Source organism: Macaca thibetana, chromosome 14 (assembly GCF_024542745.1).
Source record: "Macaca thibetana thibetana isolate TM-01 chromosome 14, ASM2454274v1, whole genome shotgun sequence".
Classification (NCBI taxonomy): Eukaryota; Metazoa; Chordata; class Mammalia; order Primates; family Cercopithecidae; genus Macaca; species Macaca thibetana.
This window is the reverse complement of record NC_065591.1, coordinates 18,908,340-18,927,377: the sequence shown is the minus strand read 5'-3', so window position 1 is coordinate 18,927,377 and position 19,038 is coordinate 18,908,340. Positions and strand designations below refer to the sequence as shown.

The following is a 19,038-nucleotide window of genomic DNA, read 5'->3' as shown; positions in this document are numbered from 1 at the left end:
AAAAAATTCAGGGCCAGGCACAGGGGCTCACGCATACAATCCCAGCACTTTTCGGAGGCCAAGGCAGGCAGATCAGTTGAATCCAGGAGTTCGAGACCAATGTAACAAAACCCTATTGCTACATAAAAAATACAAGAATTAGCTGGGTATGGTGGTGTGTGCCTGTAGTCCCAGCTACTCAGAAGACTGACATGGGAGGATTACTTGAGCCTGGAAGGTGGAGGTTGCAGTGAGCAGAGATTACTCCACTGTACTGCTCTAGCCTTGGCGACAGAGCAAGACCCTGTCTCAAAAAAAAAAAAAAAAAAAAAAAAAAAAAAAATTTTTTTTAGAACTAGGATTTCTGTGTGATAAAAAAAAGTCTATGAATTTTATGTGTTAGGAAACTAGCATGTCCCCAGCCTTCAGCTAGTATTTTTCCTTCCTTTCTACATAATCAACAAAGTCTTCATCCTGAATCTGTGATTTCTCATACCCACAACAATTTTGGAAAATCTTGGCAGGATCTAGAGAGCAAAATGGGCCCTGAGGACATGTGTATGCACAAAAACCCTTTCATTTCTTATTTTCTTGTCCTTCTAACTTCCCCTCCACTGCCAGGGAAAGTAACTACGAAGCTCAGTTTTGCGGCTATTTTCAGTTTGTTTCAGATAGAGATAAAATCTTATTATATCTATGATCTGTCTAGCCTCTTTCACCGTTACCCACCTCTTCTATGTCGTCACTATATGACTCCATTACAATTGTGTCTTGTTTTTTATCCCTAAGTTAGATTAACTTGGCCTAGATCCTTTACAGTCCTAGGATCAGGAAAACACCTTCATCCCTATTCAGTTAACTTAAACCAAGAATATGTTTATGGTCCCTCTTTTGTATAATTTGGAATTGGTAAATTGGTGGTCACCCAATATTGTTTTCCCTTGATATATCCTGAGACCTTACTGCCTTGAAACATCTAAGGGTAAATCTGGAAAACTACTATGCTGGCCAGATGGAGTTATCTATGGGAAAATAAGGCTTACATAAGACGGAGAAAATCCTTGATTCTTTCCCAAAACCATGCCAGAAAAAAGCTATAAATCCACACTAAGGACCACAAAGGCAGAAGCTTTCTCAGACACTTATAAAAAGCCCCTATGAAGATACCCTTGGCAATCTGGAAGTACAGACCATGATCCTTCCCCTACATCATTTTGGGGAAATAACTAATGACCAAAAAAAAAAAGAAATCCTGGCCTGCAAAACTACAGGTTGAAAGGAGGTTAAACGTGTAGATCTGAAGAGTTTCCCTGTGGGATTATTAGAAAATAAAATGCTCCCAGGAAAAAACACTGTCAGCCAATGTTCAGTCAGCTCAGCACTTAGATTATCTTTGGTGTGCAAGTAAACAGACTTGAAATTGCTTTTGAAATCTCTCCAAGACTGTCCATCCCACTCAGTCTTTTATGTCACCATCTAGTGAGTTGTGAAAAACTCCAATTTTCCTTAAATGTAGTTATGTAAGGCTAAAATGCAAGGCATTTTCCATGATCACACTTCACCTTGCCACTTATGATACATGTTTGGCAGTAACCCTTTCCTGATGGGATATACCAAACACAACCAAAACTTTATGGGGAAAATACCCATCTTAGAAGACTTAAAAAGGAAAGACCTTGAGAATTAAAACATTGCCTTATGAGGGAAACAAAGCAAGCTTGTGTCACAAGTTGAACTTTACAAAGAAAAAAAAATGTAACCAGGCACCTCTGTTGCACAATGAATAGTTAATGTTTCTAGCCAACTCTTCATTGTCCATTCCCACCTCAATGACATCCCTGTACATTTTAAGCACAACCTACTGCCAAATGGACCCTCTCTTTATAGAGCAGGATAATGATGGTGAATAGCATTTGGAGTAGAAATAAAACAGCAGATAATAATCCATAATTGTTTTTAATCTTGAGGATGAGTCACCCTCAATTTATTTCCAAATTTCTTCTGTCATCAGCTGTTCATTTCTTTACTTTGAAAATCACCAGATTAACACTGCCAAAGGCAGGAGGTAGGAAATGATCCAAGAGGACAAGTCAGAGGTATCACATGGTGAGTGGCTGAGAAACTGGGAACAAGACAACCCTCAGGAAAGTCTCTTTTTTGTCCCAGCAGAGGCACCAATGTGTGAACCTAATTCACACTTTCATTATTCTAATCAGGTTATTTTTATATCAGTGTAATTTTAGAACAAGACTTGCTAGGGGATTATTTATTTCTTGGGAAATTCTGTCCATCACTCCGCATATCCAAGGTCTAGCGCCAGAATTCATTTCAAGCCAACAAATTATATTCCTATTACCTCTCCTTTTTAATACTTTCACACGCCTTCTTTATTCCCTGAATCTTCCTTTTGTACAAGGAATTTCAAAACAGAATGACCAAACAGACTTTCTAACATCACAGTTGTAAGAAATGTGATCTAGTTGAATGTGAGGTGTCTGAACCTGGGTGAATCCGCATTGCTCATCAATCTCTCTCAGTCCTTAGATGGCCTGTAAAGCATAAGCTTGCTATTTTATCTATATTCAAATTGCCTTTTTAAAGCTGATTGGGTTCTTAAACCCATTTAGCCTCTAACTCCGACTCAGGATTGGAAATAGGAAACTGGAGTCCAGATGTTCTCCCTAGGATTTAGGTCCAAGTCACAGTCCAATTATTGCAGACAGGCTAAAGATGGAGGTTTCTGACTGTCTTTAAAATATCCTCTTAAAAGCACAAAGCTGGAGACTGGGATTAGTAGCCATTTACTGTCAGAAGACCATTCCCCAACTGAAATTCTCTCTTCACATTTGCCTCAGATTATGCCTATATAGGCAACAAAGTAGAAAAACTAAAATGCCACCCAGATAATCCAGAACAAGGAAATATTGTTTTCTTTTTTTTTTTTTCTGAGACAGAGTCTTGCACAGGCTGGAGTGCAATGGCATGATCTTGGCTCACTGCAAACTCTGCCTCCTGGGTTTAAGCGATTCTCCTGCCTCAGCCTCCTGAGTAGCTGGGATTACAGGCACATGCCACCATGCCCAGCTAATTTTTGTATTTTTTAGTAGAGATGGGGTTTCACCGTATTGGTCAGGCTGGTGTCAAACTCCTGACCTCACCTGATGTGCCCGCCTTGGCCTCCCAAAGTGCTGGGATTGTGGGATTACAGGCGTGAGCCACCGCACCCGGCCTATGTAAATATTGTTTTCATCTGAAATCTGCAGATAATTGAAACCAAAAAAGTGTTTTGACTATATGCTGTTTTCCCCTTTACTATGACTTTTTTTTTTTTTCGAGAAAGAGTCTTGCTCTGCCACTCAGGCCGGAGTGCAGTGGCACGATCTCAGCTCACTGCAACCTCCGACTCCTGGATTCTCTTGCCTCAGCATCCCAAGTAGCTGGGATTTCAGGTGTGTACCACCACGCCCGGCTGATTTTTTTTTTCTGGAGACGGAGTTTCACTCTTGTTGCCCAGGCTGAGTGCAATGGCACGATCTTGGCTCACCGCAACCTCCGCCTCCCAGGTTCAAGCGATTATCCTGCCTCAGCCTCCCGAGCAGCTGGGATTACAGGCACCTGCCACTTTTTAGTAGAGGCAGGGTCTCGCCATGTTGGCCAGGCTAGTCTTGAATTCCTGACCTCGGGTGATCCACCCGCCTCGGCCTCCCAAAGTGCTGGGATTACAGGCATGAGCCACCGTGCCCGGCCGCTAATTTTTGTATTTTTAGTAGAGACGGGGTTTCACCATGTTGGCCAGGCTGGTCTTGAACTCCTGACCTTTACTATGACTTCGTAGGCACAATCATAAATGTTTGCAACCACTGAGCTTTCAAATTAGTGGTACTCAACCTGGAGTTCACTGCACAGTAGGTAACCGCTGTCTTGGTTTCGGTTTAATGCATTTGCAAATGAATCAAGATATTCCGGCATAGCCCCAACCTTACCAAAACACACAGATTAAATGTCAGTTTATGACAAGTATCTGAATACTGAGTCATGCTAGATGATGGAACTGTGTAGAAGGTGATGAGGAAGAAAGTCTGTCACAACTCCTGGGAAGTCTCCCTCCTCTCCACCTTCTACATTAGCTAAAATGAGTGAGCATTAACTCCTGACGAATACGGTCAGCCTCTAAGTCCAGGGACTCCATGTGCTCATACTCTTCTTCAGGGGGCTGTTCCATGGGTCCTGTCATTGGAGAGGACCAAACATCCATCCCATGCTCCAGGGAGATGTTGTGGAGAACACAACAGGCCAAGATGATGTGGCTGGATTTCTCTGGTGAGTACTGCAGTGCCCCCTTGGATCCATCCAGGCAGCGGAATCGGGAGCAGAGGGTTCGGAAAGTCTTCTCAATCACACTGTGAGTTGCAGAATGGGCCATATTATAGCGATATTCTGCTGGAGTTTCAGGAATGTGAAGTGGGGTCATGAGCCAGGTTCGAAGAAAGAAGCAACTGTCACCTGTGGGGAAGGCCCAAAGAAATCATAAGTTACTATAAGTGGAATACAAACAGGAAGCGAAATTCAGAAAACATATACTGACAATGGACAAGAAAATACAACAGCCTCTGGTGCTAAAGCACACTAGAAAAACCAGGCAGAAAAAAGAAATCATGCCAATGCCAGGAGCAGAAAGACACGAGTTCTGGCTGAGAATATTGTTGGTAAAAATCGACAGAGAAAAATGCTGGCACCTAAAGGAAGCCAAATATGAAAGAATGTAGAAAGGAGGTGAAGGCACTGGAGGAAATAAAATTCCTGCATTTGGCCGGGCACGGTGACTCACGCCTGTAATCCCAGCACTTTGGGAGGCCGAGGCGGGTAGATCACCACCTGAGGTCAGGAGTTCAAGACCAGCCTGACCAACATGGGAGGCAGAAGTTGCAGTGAGCCAAAATCACGCCACTGTACTCCAACCCGGGCAACAAGCGCGAAACTCCATCTCAAATAAAATAAAATTCCTGCATTTTCCTAATATTGTTATTTAATAAAAGGCTTAATAAAACCAAATAAAATCAAATAGCATGCCAATCTTTAAAATCTCTAAAGAGCAAGAATGAAATTCGGCCGAGAGATCCCAAAACACTTGTGAGGGGAAGTCTTAACTTTACCCTCAAAATTTCAAGTCTAAAAGCACTACCAAGGGATTTCAGGTGATTTCATGGACTATAGTAATTTATTGTCCCAGTGCTGAGAAGAATAAGATAAAAGTCCGAGCACTTATGGCAGAGATCAGAACTCAGGTGTTCTGCCTTCCTATATATCACAATTACTAGAACCATGCCTTTGTAAGAGGAAGAATTTCACATGAACAAAGAGAGCATACATATAGTCATGCAAATAGTAATAGTGATAAGGAAATGAATTCAGAAGTCAATTAAAAAAATACACACAAGGCATTCTCCTTAAGTGACTTCTTTATCAAATGATCCCAGGAAGTGCTAACAAAACAACAACAAAAAACTGGGGTGCAATGTCCTGATACAACAACACAATGTTAGTATAATGTTTTCTTGTCCTGACTCACTGTCCCTACATCTGGCAGATGAGATGTCCCACATAGAGGCAAAACCTCTTAGAAATTTGAGAGACAAATAGCCCCTGGAGTACCAGTTTGCATACCACTGTGTTCCGGCCCCACCATCAATTTCAGTAAATCGTTCTGGACTGTTCAGACAGTGGTAGGCACTGTTCCCAACATACAGGGCTCATTTCTTTTAGGCACTTACATTTATTTTTTTGGAGACAGAGTTTTGCTCTGTCACCCAGGCAGGAATGCAGTGGAGTGTTAACAGTACACTGCAGCCTCAACCTTCCAGCCTCCTACCTCAGCCTTCCGAATATCTGGGACCACGGGCATGTGCCACCACGCTTGGCAAATTTTTTTAATGTTTTCTAAAGAGGAGGTCTCACGACGTTACCCAGGCTGGTCTTTAAGTCCTGTGCCCAAGCAATCCACCCACCTTGACCTCGCAAAGCCCTGGGATTACAGCGCCTAGCAGGAGCTTACATTTCTAAGAAATGGATTAACTGTAAATATCTAAGAAGTCTCACAGAATTTTCAAATTTACTGTTTAGCTGACTTTTCCCCTCCCAGATATAACTTTTTATTTTTATTTTTTTTTAGACCAAGTCTGCTCTGTTGCCCAGGCTGGAGTACAGTGGTGCAATCTCAGCTCACTACCACCTCTGCCTCCCAGGTTTAAGCAATTCTCCTGCCTCAGCCTCCTGAGTAGCTGGGATTACAGGCACCTGCACCACGCCCGGCTAATTTTTGTGTTTTTAGTAGAGACAGGGTTTCACTATGCTGGCCAGGCTGGTCTCAAACTCCTGACCTCAGGCTTCCCAAAGTGCTGGGATTACAGGCGTGAGACACTACACCCGGCCATAACCTTTTTTTTCATTGAACATAACCCTACTAAATAATGAATTTAAGAAACTGATGCGCCGGGCGCGGTGGCTCACCCCTGTAATCCCAGCACTTTGGGAGGCCGAGGCGGGCGGATCACAAGGTCAGGAGATCGAGACCACGGTGAAACCCCGTCTCTACTAAAAATACAAAAAATTAGCCGGGCGCGGTTGTGGGCGCCTGTAGTCCCAGCTACTCGGGAGGCTGAGGCAGGAGAATGGCGTGAACCCGGGAGGCGGAGCTTGCAGTGAGCCGAGATCGCGCCACTGCACTCCAGCCTGGGCGACAGAGAGAGACTCCGTCTCAAAAAAAAAAAAAAAAAAAAAAAAAAAAAAAAGAAACTGATGCTATAAATAATAATGAAAAATAGTATCCACGACTCATTGAACGCCTACTGTGTAGCATGTACTGTGCTGGTACTTTTTTTTTTTCTTTTTTACTTTCTTGTCTTTTTCTTTTTTTTGAGACGGAGTCTCACTCTGTCGCCCAGGCTGCAGTGCAGTGGCACAATCTCGGCTCACTGCAACCTCTGCCTCCTGGGTTCAAGCAATTCTCCTGCCTCAGCCTCCCGAGTAGCTGGGACTACAGGCACATGCCACCGTGACTGGCTAATTTTAGTATTTTTAGTAGAGATGGGGGTTTCACCATGTTGGCCAGGCCGGTCTCAAACTCCCAACCTCACATGATCCGCTCCCTTCGGCCTCCCAAAGTGCTGGGATTACAATCGTGAGCCACCACACCCTGGCCTAACTTTCAATATTTATTTAGTTTAGTTTAGTTTAATGTTTTTGAGACAGAGTCTCACTCTGTCACCTACGCTGAAGTGCAGTGGTATGATCACAGCTCACTGCAACCTCAAACTCCTAAGCTCAAGCAATCTTCCCAACACAGCCTCCTGAGTAGCTGGGATTACAGGCGCATGCCACAACACTCAGCTAATTTTTAAACTTTTTGTAGAGACAGGGTCTTTTTTTTTTTTTTTTTTTTTTTTTTTTGAGACGGAGTCTCGCTCTGTCGCCCAGGCTGGAGTGCAGTGGCCGGATCTCAGCTCACTGCAAGCTCCGCCTCCCAGGTTCGGGCCATTCTCCTGTCTCAGCCTCCTGAGTAGCTGGGACTACAGGCGCCCGCCACGTTGCCCGGCTAGTTTTTTGTATTTTTTAGTAGAGACGGGGTTTCACCGTGTTAGCCAGGATGGTCTTGATCTCCTGACCTAGTGATCCGCCCGTCTCGGCCTCCCAAAGTGCTGGGATTACAGGCTTGAGCCACCGCGCCCGGCCGAGACAGGGTCTTGTTATGTTGCTAGGCTGATCCTGAACTCCTGGCCTCAAGCATTCCTCCCGCTTCACCTCCCAAGGTGCTGAGATTACAGGCATGACCACCACACCCAGCTGGTACTTTTTAAAGATTATCAGCCTGGGCACGGTGGCTCATGCCTGTAATCCCAGCACTTTGGGAGGCTAAGGCAGGCGGATAACCTGAGGTCAGGAGTTTGAGACCAGTCTGGTCAACACAGCAAAACCCCATCTCTACTAAAAATACAAAAATCAGCCATGCGTGCCTGTAGTCCCAGCTACTTGGGAGGCTGAGGCAGAACTGCTTGAACCTGGGAGGTGGAGGTTGCAGTGAGCCGAGATCACGCCACTGCACTCCAGCCTAGGCGACAGGGTGAGACTGTCTCCAAAAAAAAAAAAAAAGATTATCTCTTATTATGCAATCCCAACTCTGCTAGGTTAGATATTGAACTCATTTTTCAAATGAGAAGATCAAAGTATATGTCTGTCATCCTTTGATATGTCAGGCAAAAGAAAGACCTAGTCACCAAATGCTAATTTCAGACTCAAAATACTAAAACAAGAGCATAATAAAAGAAGAGTATAATGCTGTAAAAGAGAATAAAGTAAGTATATAAGATAAATACTGAAACCTGGAGATGCTAAATGATACTTGTTAAAGTTTCTCTAAGAAATGGTATGAGTCTTAAATGGAGGAGATATACAGGAAAAGCTAAAGGAGACCTTTTGTAAAATTGCTCTACCCTCACTAAATGGTTATAAACCAAGCACCACTGGAAAACAGACACTCAAGAGGGGATTAGGATCAGAATTGCTAAACAGATTACAATTGCTTATATGATCAGTCATCCACAAGACATTCTGGCAGATCTTACCCAAAGCTGCTTTAATAGGACTAGGCCAAGAGCTAAAGAAATAAGAACTGAGGCTGAATTGTTTGCAGGAATAGGTATATTTAGAAGGGAATTTAGATAATGCATTCTGAAGGGACAGATGAGAATGAGGACAGGAATGGATAATACTGTAGGAAAAATAATGCTAAAAAAAAAAAAAGGCTGGAGGATCACAGCTAGTTCTAGGTTTGAGAAATCTAGAACTGTTCCTCAAACCTGAGGGTTGTTTCTTAAAATACAATTAGGTGGCCGGGTGCAGGGCTTCACACCTGTAATCCCAGCACTTTGGGAAGCCATGGTGGGTGGATCACCTGAGGTCAGGAGTTTGAGACCAGCCTGACCAACATGGTGAAGCCCTGTCTCTATTAAAACACAAAAATTAGCTGGGCATGGTGGCGGGCGCCTGTAATCTCAGCTACTCAGGAGGCTGAGGCAGGAGAATTGCTTGAATCCAGGAGGCATAGGTTGCAGTGAGCCAAGATCGCTCCGTTGCACCGCAGCCTGGGCAACAAGAGCGAAACTCCGTCTCAAAAAAAACAACAAAAATACAATTAGCTATCTATTCTCTCTTTCGTTAACATTTTGTCATTCCTTATAATCCTGCCAATCTTCCCATAATTACTCCCATTGTCCACACAACCTCTAGAGACCAGCGTTTTCCAAATCTGTCTATTCATATGAATTATTCAGGGTCTCTCTCTGTTGCCCAGACTGGAGTGCAATGGCACGATCATATCTCACTGCAGCTTTGAAATTCTGGGCTCAAGTGATCCTTCCAAGTCAGCCTCCTAAGTAAGCTGGGACTACAGGCACACGCCACCATGCCTGGCAATTTAAAAAAAAATTTTTTTTTTGAGCCCAGGCTGGAGTACAGTCGTAGAATCGCCGTGCAACCTCCGCCTCCTGGGTTCAAGCAATTCTCCTGCCTCAGCTGCCCGAGTAGCTGGGATTACAGGCGTGCACCACCATGCCCGGCTAATTTTGTATTTTTAGTAGAGACATGGTTTCACCATGTTGGCCAAGATGGTCTTGAACTCCCGACCTCAGGTGATCTGCTTGCCTTGGCCTCCCAAAGTGCTAGGATTACAGGCTTGAGCCATCCCACCTGATAATTTTTTTTTTTTTCCGAGACAAAGTTTCACTGTTGTCCCCCAGGCTGGAGTGCAATGGCGTGATCTCAGCTCACTGCAACCTCCGCCTCCCAGGTTCAAGCGATTCTCCTGCCTCAGCCTCCCGAGTAGCTGGGATTATAGGTGCCTGCCACCAAACCTGGCTAATTTTTGTATTTTTAGTAGAGATGGGATTTCACCATCTTGGCCAGGCTGGTCTCAAACTTCTGACCTCAGGTGATCTGACCGCCTCAGCCTCCGAAATTGCTGGGATTTAGCACCTGGCTAAAATTAGCACAAGGCTAATTTTCCTATTTTTAGTAGAGATGGGGTTTCACCATCTTGGCCAGGCTTATCTTGAACTCCTGACCTCATTATCCACCTGCCTCGGCCTCCTAAAGTGCTGGGATCACAGGTGTGAGCCACCTTTTTTTTTTTTTTTTTTTTTTTTTTTTTTTTTAAAGATGGAGTCTCACTCGGTCATCCAGACTGGAATGCAGAGGCACGATTTCCGCTCACTGCAACCTCCATCTACCAGGATCAAGTAATTCTCCTGCATCAGCCTCCTGAGTAGCTGGAATCACAGGCTCATGCCACCATGCCCGGCTAATTTTTGTATATTTTTTTGTATATTTAGTAGAGACGGGGTTTCACCATGTTGACCAGCTGGTCAAGGAGTCCTGACCTCAAGTGATCCACCCACCTTGGCCTCCCAAAATGCTGGGATTACAGGCATGAGCCACCACGCCCAGACTAAGGAAATCAGTTTCTACATCTTCAACTTCCACAGGTATATTCGAAGCTTTCTTAGTGCCTCATACCAAAACTAGCTTTAATAAACACTTGCTGACCAGACACAGTGGCTCATACCTGTAATCCCAGCACTTTGGGAGGCTGAGGTGGACCAGCTGAGCTTAGGAGTTTGAGACCTGCCTGGTCAACACAGTGAGACCCGGACTCCTACTTTTTTTTTTTTTTTTTGAGATGGAGTCTCGCTCTGTCGCCCGGGCTGGAGTGCAGTGGCCAGATCTCAGCTCACTGCAACCTCCACCTCCCGGGTTCAAGCGATTCTCCTGCCTCAGCCTCCTGAGTAGCTAGGATTACAGGTGCCCACCACCATGCCTGGGTAATTTTTGTATTTTTGGTAGAGACAGGGTTTCACCATATTGGCCAGGCTGGTATCAAACTCCTGACCTCAGGTGATCCGCCTGCTTTGGCCTCCCAAAGTGCTGGGATTACAGGCATGACCCACAGCACCCAGCCAAAAAATTTAAAAAAAAATTAGCCAGGCATGACGGCAAGCACCTATGCTCCCAACTACTTGGTAGACTGATGTGGGAGGATCAACTGAGCCCAGGTCAAGGCTTCAGTGAGCTGTGATGATACCAGTGCACTCCAGCATGGGTGACAAAGTGAGACCCTGTCTCAAAAATGTATGTGTGTATATATAATATAATAAACAGGCCGGGCGTGGTGGCTCACACCTGTAATCCCAGCACTTTGGGAGGCCGAGGCACGTGGATCACGAGGTCAGGAGATCCATCCTGGCTAACATGGTGAAACCCATTTCTACTAAAAATACAAAAAATTAGCTGGGCGTGGTGGCGTGCACCTGTAGTCCCAGTTACTCGGGAGGCTGAGGCAGGAGAATGGTGTCAACCCGGAGGCGGAGCTTGTAGTGAGCCAACCTCACGCCACTGCACTCCAGCCTCAGTGACAGAGCAAGACTCCATCTCAAAAAAATATAAAAAATAAACATTTGTTAAATGTTGCTACAATATCCATTTTTCCCACTCCTACTCTTTCTGTAGAGAGGGGAATCAGCAAAGTTATTTATCAGAATTTTTACTAATTTTCAATTATGTACTATAAACAATGTAAAAAACTACTTTAAAGTCATAATTCCAAATGAATCTTGGATCCCAAAGTGGGAAGAAAAAGAAAATCACTACCTCCTACATGATCTTGAAGTCTTTACAAGGAATATTTGCCAAATAGAATAATTCGTACTATGATCTCATTTAAACACTGAAACACAAGAGATTTAAATGTTACGTCCCTCAGTCTCTTTTGTAAAAATGTTAATATTATTATTTAACTCTTAAAGAGTTTGTATAAGCATTAAGTGATATAATTGATGCAAAATGCTTACAATATTGCCTGTCAAATTCTAAGGGCTAAGTTTTAGCTAGCTTAATAGTTAGGGAACTGGGCAGGGTGCCGTAGCTCATGCCTGTAATTCCAGCAATTTGGGAGTACAAGGTGGGCTAACTGCTTGAGCCTAGGGGTCGAGACCAGCCTGGGCAGCATGACAAAACACCAACTTTACCAAAAATACAAAAATTAGCCCAGCATGGTGGTGTGCATCTGTAGTCCCAGCTACTCAGTAGGCTGAGGTAGGATAAATTGAGCCCAGGAGGTCAAGGCTGCACTGAGTCATAATCACACCACTGCACTCCAGCCTGGGTGACAGAGTGAGACCCTGTCACCAAAAAAAAAAAAAAAAAAAAAAAAATATGGGGGGGGAACCAAAGTGAAGAGATTCGTAAGAAATCAGCTTGGAAACCAAGTAGTCCCACAGCTATAGAAGAAACGGCCAGATGAGACAATTGCAAAATAGACTTTCCCACACTTCTTGATGTGAGTTGTATGAAAATAAAATTTGAAAGCTCAAAATAGGCAAAAGGTGTGTTTAAGATAAAGGTCCAGTAGCGTAGCAAGAAGGTGGCGCACTAAAAATGGTATGGACAAGCAACAATCAAGAAATTCACTAAGCTCCAAGATATTACACGTGGTACCCTGGCAGCTCTACACCCATCAGTGTCGTCTTCGCCCACTCGGAACATGGGAGGTTTCTCTATAAAGTGCTAGTAAATATGTTAAAGAGAAATATTTCCTAAGCATCAACTCATAGTAAGCACTGTGCTATGAGCCTGTGCAATGTAGATATGATTAGAGGTTATGATTAGTTGGGTGTGGTGGTGTATGTCTGTGATACCAGCTACTGGTATTACGAGCCTGGGCTGAGGCCAGAGGATTGCTTGAGGCCAGGAGTTCGAGACTAGCCTGGGCAACATAACAAGACCCAATCTCAAAAAAACAAAAGTTAGAGAAGTCTTCCAATCCTTCACATAGTTGTCATCTCTCATATATTGTATACAAGATAATCCTTGTCCTGATGCTCATATAAAAGTAGCACATTAAAAAAAACCCCCAAAAACAAAAAACTAAGCTGCTGGGTTCAAGGGTTTTATCACTGCTAACTAACTTCACTCCTCAAAGCTGTACGGTCACCTTGGTTCACACTGCTTACTGTTGAATAGATTCTTGTCCTACTCATAACAGTAAGCCAGTCTTTCCAATGGAACTTGGGCAGGTCTGTGAAGTAAGTTGCTACCATAAGAATTGTGTACATGCATTGTCTACTATCATTTTTATGCAGATATCACAGTGACAATCAATAACGCAAAAATAATTTCTTACTTTTTTTTTTTTTTAGATGGAGTTTCATTCTTGTTGCCCAGGTTGGAGTGCAATGGTATGATCTCGACTCACTGTAACCTCTGCCTCCTGGGTTCCAGCAATTCGCCTGCCTCAGCCTCCCAAGTAGCTGAGATTACAGACGCCCACCACCACGCCCAGATAATTTTTTGTATTTTTAGTAGAGAAGGGGTTTCACACCATTTTGGCCAGGCTGGTCTTGAACTCCTGACATCAGGTGATCCACCTGCCTTGGCCTCCGAAAGTGCTGGGATTACAGACATGAGCCACTGCACCTGGCCTTTTTTTTTTTTTTTTTTGAGATGGAGTCTTGCTCCACCGCCCAGGCTGGAGTGCAGTGGCATGATCTCAGCTCACTGCAACCTCCGCCTCCTGGGCCCAAGCAATTCTGCCTCAGCCTCCCAAGTAGCTGGGACTACAAGCATGCGCCACCATGCCCGGCTAAATTTTGTGTTTTTAGTAGAGAAGGGGTTTGAACACGTTGGCCAGGCTGGTTTTGAACTCCAACTCTTGACCTCAGGTGATCCACCACCGTGGTCTCCCAAAGTGCTGGGATTACAGGCATGAGCCACCATGCCCGGCCACATTTGTATATCTGTACAATACTTTATAGGGAACTTTCATATATATTACCTAATCCTCACAATAGATATTACTGTGGTTGGTATCAGATTAATCATTTTACAGACAATTAACAGAGCCAGATAAGGCTCAATTGTATGGATGTACAATACTTAAACAATTCTGGACAATCCTGATAAGTATGTTGGCTTTTTTTTTTTTTTGAGACGGAGTCTCGCTCTGTTGCCTAGGCTGGAGTGCAGTGGCATGATCTCGGCTCACTGCAACCTCCACCTCCCAGGTTCAAGCGATTCTCCTACCTCAGCCTCCTGAGCAGCTAGGATTACAGACGCGTGCCACCATGCCCTGGTAATTTTTGTATTTTTAGTAGAGGAGGGGTTTCACTATGTTGGCCAAGCTGGTCTTGAACGCCCGACCTCAGGTGATACGCCCTCCATGGCCTCCCACAGTGCGGGGATTATAGGCGTGAGCCACCGTGTCCAGCAGTATTTTGGCTTTATTTCAGGGGATTGTTTTATTTATTTGTTTACTTGTTTATATTATTATTACTTTTCTGAAAGACACTGTCTCACTTTGTTGCCCAGGCTGATCTCGACCTCCTGGATTCAAGTGACCCTCTCACCTTGACTTCCCAAAGTGCTGAGATTACGGGCAGGAGCCACCGCACCCAGACAGGATTGTTTTTATAAGGTTGTTTTTGTTGCTGCAGCTATTGTTTGCAATAAAAATTCTTGTATGCAATTTTGTTTTGCACATGTATAAATCTTTTTTTTTTTTTTTTTTTTTTGAGACGGAGTCTCGCTCTGTCACCCGGGCTGGAGTGCAGTGGCCGGATCTCAGCTCACTGCAAGCTCCGCCTCCCGGGTTCATGCCATTCTCCTGCCTCAGCCTCCCCAGTAGCTGGGACTACAGGCGCCCACCACCTCGCCCGGCTAGCTTTTTGTATTTTTTAGTAGAGACGGGGTTTCACCGTGTTAGCCAGGATGGTCTCGATCTCCTGACCTTGTGATCCGCCCGTCTCAGCCTCCCAAAGTGCTGGGATTACAGGCTTGAGCCACCGCGCCCGGCTTCACATGTATAAATCTATACCTGTAAGATAAATTCTTAGGAGTAGAAAAGCTGGGTGAAATAACATAAAATACATTTGTTTATATATATATTTTTTTGGCTGGGCACAGTGGCTTACGCCTGTAATCCCAGCACTTTGGGAGGCTGAGATGGGCAGATTACCTGAGGTTGGGAGTTAGAGACCAGCTTGACCAACATGGTGAAACCCCATCTCTACTAAAAATACAAAATTAGCTGGGTATGGTGGTGCATGCCTGTAATCCCAGCCACTCAGGAGGCTAAGGCAGGAGAATTGCTTGAACCTAGGAGGCGGAGATTGCGGTGAGCCGAGATCGCGTCATTGCACTCTAGCCTGGGCAACAAGAGCAAAACTCTGTCTCAAAAAAAAAATAATAATATTTTTTACATTGGGTGTGGTGGCTCACAGTCACATTCCCAGAGCTTTGAGAGGCCAAAATGGGAGGATAGCTTGAGGCCAGGAGCTCAAGACTAGTCTGGTCAACATAGTGAGACTCTGCCTCTACACAAAATAAAATAAGAAAAAAATGTTTAATTGTTTTGGAGACAGCATCTTGCTATCTTGCTCAGGCTGGTCTCAAGGTCCAGGCTCAAGTGATCCTCTTGCCTTAGCCTCCCCGGTAGGTGGAATTACAATTACCAGTTGTACTAGTACGTGCCACTGTACTGGCTCTAATAGTATGCTTTAAAGTTTTAATAATGTCTATTAAATGTTGATTTTTAAAAAATTAAGGCTAAGAAAATTCTCATCTGAGGTCTCATAAAAAAATGACAGGACTGAGATTCACCTCTACAGACTCCCATATCTCATTCTACTCCACTGCATAATTTTTCTTTTTCTTTTTTTTTTGAGACAGGGTTTCGCTCTTGTTGCCCAAGCTGGAGTGCACTGGCGCGATCTCGGCTCACTGCAACCTCTGCCTCCTGGGTTCAAGCGATTCTCCTGCCTCAGCCTCCAGAGTAGCTGGGATTGCAGGCATGCGCCACCACGCCCAGCTAATTTTGTATTTTTAGTATAGACGGGGTTTCTCCATGTTGGTCAGGCTGGTCTTGAACTCCCAAACTCAGGTGATCTGCCTACCTCAGCCTCCCAAAGTGCTGGGATTACAGGCATGAGCTACCCGCATAGCCACTTTTTTTTCTTTTTTTTTTTTTTTTTTTTTTTTTTTTTGAGACGGAGTCTCGCTCTGTCACCCAGGCTGGAGTGCAGTGGCCGGATCTCAGCTCACTGCAATCTCTGCCTCCCGGGTTCACGCCATTCTCCTGCCTCAGCCTCCAGAGTAGCTGGGACTACAGGCACCCGCCACCTCGCCCGGCTAGTTTTTTGTATTTTTTTAGTAGAGACGGGGTTTCACCGTGTTAGCCAGGATGGTCTCGATCTCCTGACCTCGTGATCCGCCCGTCTTGGCCTCCCAAAGTGCTGGGATTACAGGCTTGAGCCACCGCGCCCGGCTCTTTTCTTTTTTTGAGATGCAGTTTTTGCTCTGTTGCCCAGGCGGGGGTGCAATGGCGCTATCTCGGCTCACTGCAACCTCTGCATCCTGGGTTCAGGCGATTGTCCCGCCTCAGCCTTCCAAGTAGCTAGGACTAAAGGCGCCTGCCACCATGCTCAGACAATTTTTGTATTTTTAGTAGAGACGAAGTTTCATCATGTTGGCCAGGCTGCTTTCCAACTCTTGACCTCAGGTGATCCACCACCTCGGCCTCCCAAAGTGCTGGGGCTGTGTGCCCCCGGCCTACATAACTTTTCTATGCCTCCAAACAAAATGAAAATTCACACTTGCAAACTTACCCAGAAGCCAGCTATCTTTGTGCATACCGGCTTCAAACTGACTACCGAGGGAAGACTGCTGCAGCACGGCACAGTCCTGTAGGCTGCCTGGCCAGTTTGTCTCCACGGTCATTAGTGCCCCTCTAATGTCACACACCATCAGGCAGTTTAAAGAATGCAGGCCTTTTCGGTTCACATAGGAGAGGTCTTCAGCATTTGGTGCCTTGATGGCCACATGGATACAGTCAACTACCCCCATCACCCCTGGCATCCCTGCCAACCCATAGAATTCATCCTTCAGAGCCTGTATGGAGGCTTCATCAGCTGGAAAGCGAATGAACTGTGAGGCCCTTTCCACAAGTGCTTCGGTGACATTGGCAACACAACGACTCATAGACGCCTGACTGATTCCAATGGCATCTCCCATCCGAGTCTGGAAGGAACCTGAGGTATAAAAACCCAATGCTGCAAGGATCTGTGTCTCTGGGCTAATAGCCCTGGATCGCTGAGTAGGCCTGGAAAGATTCGCCCCCAAGAGCTCCACCAAGTAATAAATGAACTGTCGCGGAAACCCATACATGGACATCAAGTATTCATCAGACACATCATCCAGCTTAAAACGGTCCAATGTCCGGTGACCACGGCCATACAGCAAGAGGTCACAGTCAAGCACTGTTATTGGTATAGCCATGGTAAATGTGAAAGTTGTCTCTCTCCTCTGCTTTTTCTGAACTGTTTCCAATGAAGATGTTGGTGCAGGAAGGTATTTTTAAGAAAGTATCAGAATCCAACAGCTAACCACAGTTAAATGGCTCTGCCATTTATAATCTTCTCTCTGTAAATGTTAAAAGAAAAAACATTAGAAACCTACCAAAGACTTTAAAGTGACTCAAAGGCTGGAGCAGCTCCTTTTCTGCAAATTTCCATTTTGTTGAGGCAAAACGTACTGTACTTACAACTCTGGATTTTTCTCCACTAACTCATGGCTGCACGACAGGCTTGCTCTGATTGAAGGATAATGGGAATTTAACCTTTGTGGCTCATTTAATGCCTGGCATTTCAATTGAGAACACCAAAATAATAATGGAGGTGATGACATAATTATTCACAAGGTAAAAGAGGTCAGCTCCTAACTATATAGGCCAAGAAGCAGCTGACGTATGTCATAACCACCTTGGGTAAGAATTGGTCACGGGTTTCATTATCCAAAAACTTCTGGTTCTACCTGATAAGTACAGGACAGATGCTGGGGTGCTCAAACCAGTCTAACAAGAAAAGAAGGGGCAAAAAAACAAAAAACAAAAAACCAACAACAACAAGTCCACAACCCAGCCTTATGGACGTACACTGTGTGCTGTAACAAAAGGCTTTTCCCTCACTCCAAGAACTCCAAATCGCGAAGCTGAGGGCCAGGAAGTAGGGAAGACCAGACACATTGGAAGTCGGGAGCGAAAAAGAGGCTGGCCGAACCAGGTTTGGGAGACGACTCCGCCACTTTTAAAGGGCACCCTAAAAACGGATGTCAAAGTCTGATTGCGCTGGACACTCAGTTAGCCCAGGCCCGTCACCCACCTCTCCGCGGCTGCCAGGTTAACAGCCACACTCCCCACCCACCTAGCCGGGTTGGACCCTCCTCCGGAACCGGCTACTGCACACAGGCCGCCACGGCGCGCAACAGCGGCACCGCCCCTTCCGCGTCAGGGCCCGCCCCACGCCGCGTCCTCACTGCCGCTGCCACCGCGACCTGCGGTTCGTCTCCGCATATTCCACACATCACCCAAACGGTCTCTCTCTCTCTCTCTCTCTCAAACACCTCCTTTCCGTCTTTATTTTACCTTGAGTCGCTTAGAAAGATTAGAGAACAAAGCTTACGTGGAAAGAAAATCAACTTTCATGGAGATTTTGAGGACTAAAAGAATAAATAGGGCATCATTACTGTAGCGAAAGTGCGACTAAAGTTAGGCATCTGGCTTTCCCCCATAGCCCTCTTCCACCCCCCGCCCCCGGCCATTACCGAAGCGGATGAAAACAAACACTAACGATGGCGGCGCCGGAGAGCGACCGGCTGCTGGGCTTAAGGCAGGAGTGACCGCTTAACCAGTGAGGGAAGCACTGAAGAGCGCCAGTCGACGTGGGTGCGACAACTCGCGGAGTCCTAAGAGCAAAACGTCTGGGGCCTGCGAGCCAGGACCCTTCCGAAGCCTTAGGTGTCTATAGGCGACGTGTACGGTCACTGCAGCTCCGGAGCGCGGAACCCTCAGCCAGGAGACGCGGCTGGCCGGTCCCAGGTCCCGGCCTCCGTAATGAGAGCCCGGAGCCACACTTTGTGCCGCAGCTTCGCAGGTACTAACTTCTGGGGGGGATACCCCGAGAT

The 19,038-nt window shown here is 45.4% G+C and overlaps 3 protein-coding genes across 22 annotated transcripts in view; 1 reads left to right on the top strand and 2 right to left on the bottom strand.

Annotated features, from left to right (window-relative positions):
* Positions 1–11,356, bottom strand: part of AMBRA1 (autophagy and beclin 1 regulator 1) — a 218,057-nt gene extending 206,701 nt beyond the window's left edge. Inside the window, exon 1 of the mRNA XM_050757527.1 lies at positions 11,337–11,356. The gene's annotated coding sequence lies outside the window, so the exon portion shown is untranslated. The remainder of the gene's footprint in view (positions 1–11,336) is intronic.
* On the bottom strand, positions 3,893–18,391 carry HARBI1 (harbinger transposase derived 1). Of its 3 annotated transcripts, none has more exons than XM_050757633.1 (3): positions 18,011–18,391; positions 16,686–17,499; positions 3,893–4,482 (listed from the first exon to the last, which is right to left on the bottom strand). In XM_050757633.1, exons 2-3 carry the CDS (start codon positions 17,353–17,355, stop codon positions 4,103–4,105), a joined length of 1,050 nt encoding a protein of 349 aa, XP_050613590.1. In that variant the 5' UTR covers positions 17,356–17,499; positions 18,011–18,391; the 3' UTR covers positions 3,893–4,102. The 3 variants fall into 3 exon arrangements, with proteins under 3 accessions (XP_050613590.1, XP_050613588.1, XP_050613589.1); XM_050757631.1 differs by having other exon boundaries at positions 18,237–18,380; XM_050757632.1 differs by having other exon boundaries at positions 18,279–18,356.
* ATG13 (autophagy related 13) overlaps positions 18,391–19,038 on the top strand; it is a 57,373-nt gene continuing 56,725 nt past the window's right edge. For all 18 annotated transcript variants that reach the window (XR_007719288.1, XM_050757598.1, XM_050757593.1 and 15 more), the window contains exon 1: positions 18,391–19,007. The gene's annotated coding sequence lies outside the window, so the exon portion shown is untranslated. The remainder of the gene's footprint in view (positions 19,008–19,038) is intronic.

Excerpts from the sequence above, each read along its gene's own strand:
- HARBI1 (XM_050757633.1), bottom strand. The coding sequence starts at position 17,355 with ATGGCTATACCAATAACAGTGCTTGACTGTGACCTCTTGCTGTATGGC. Across the intron at positions 4,483-16,685 it reads CAAAGATAGCTGGCTTCTGG|GTGACAGTTGCTTCTTTCTT; the intron begins GTAAGTTTGCAA and ends CCTTCCCCACAG.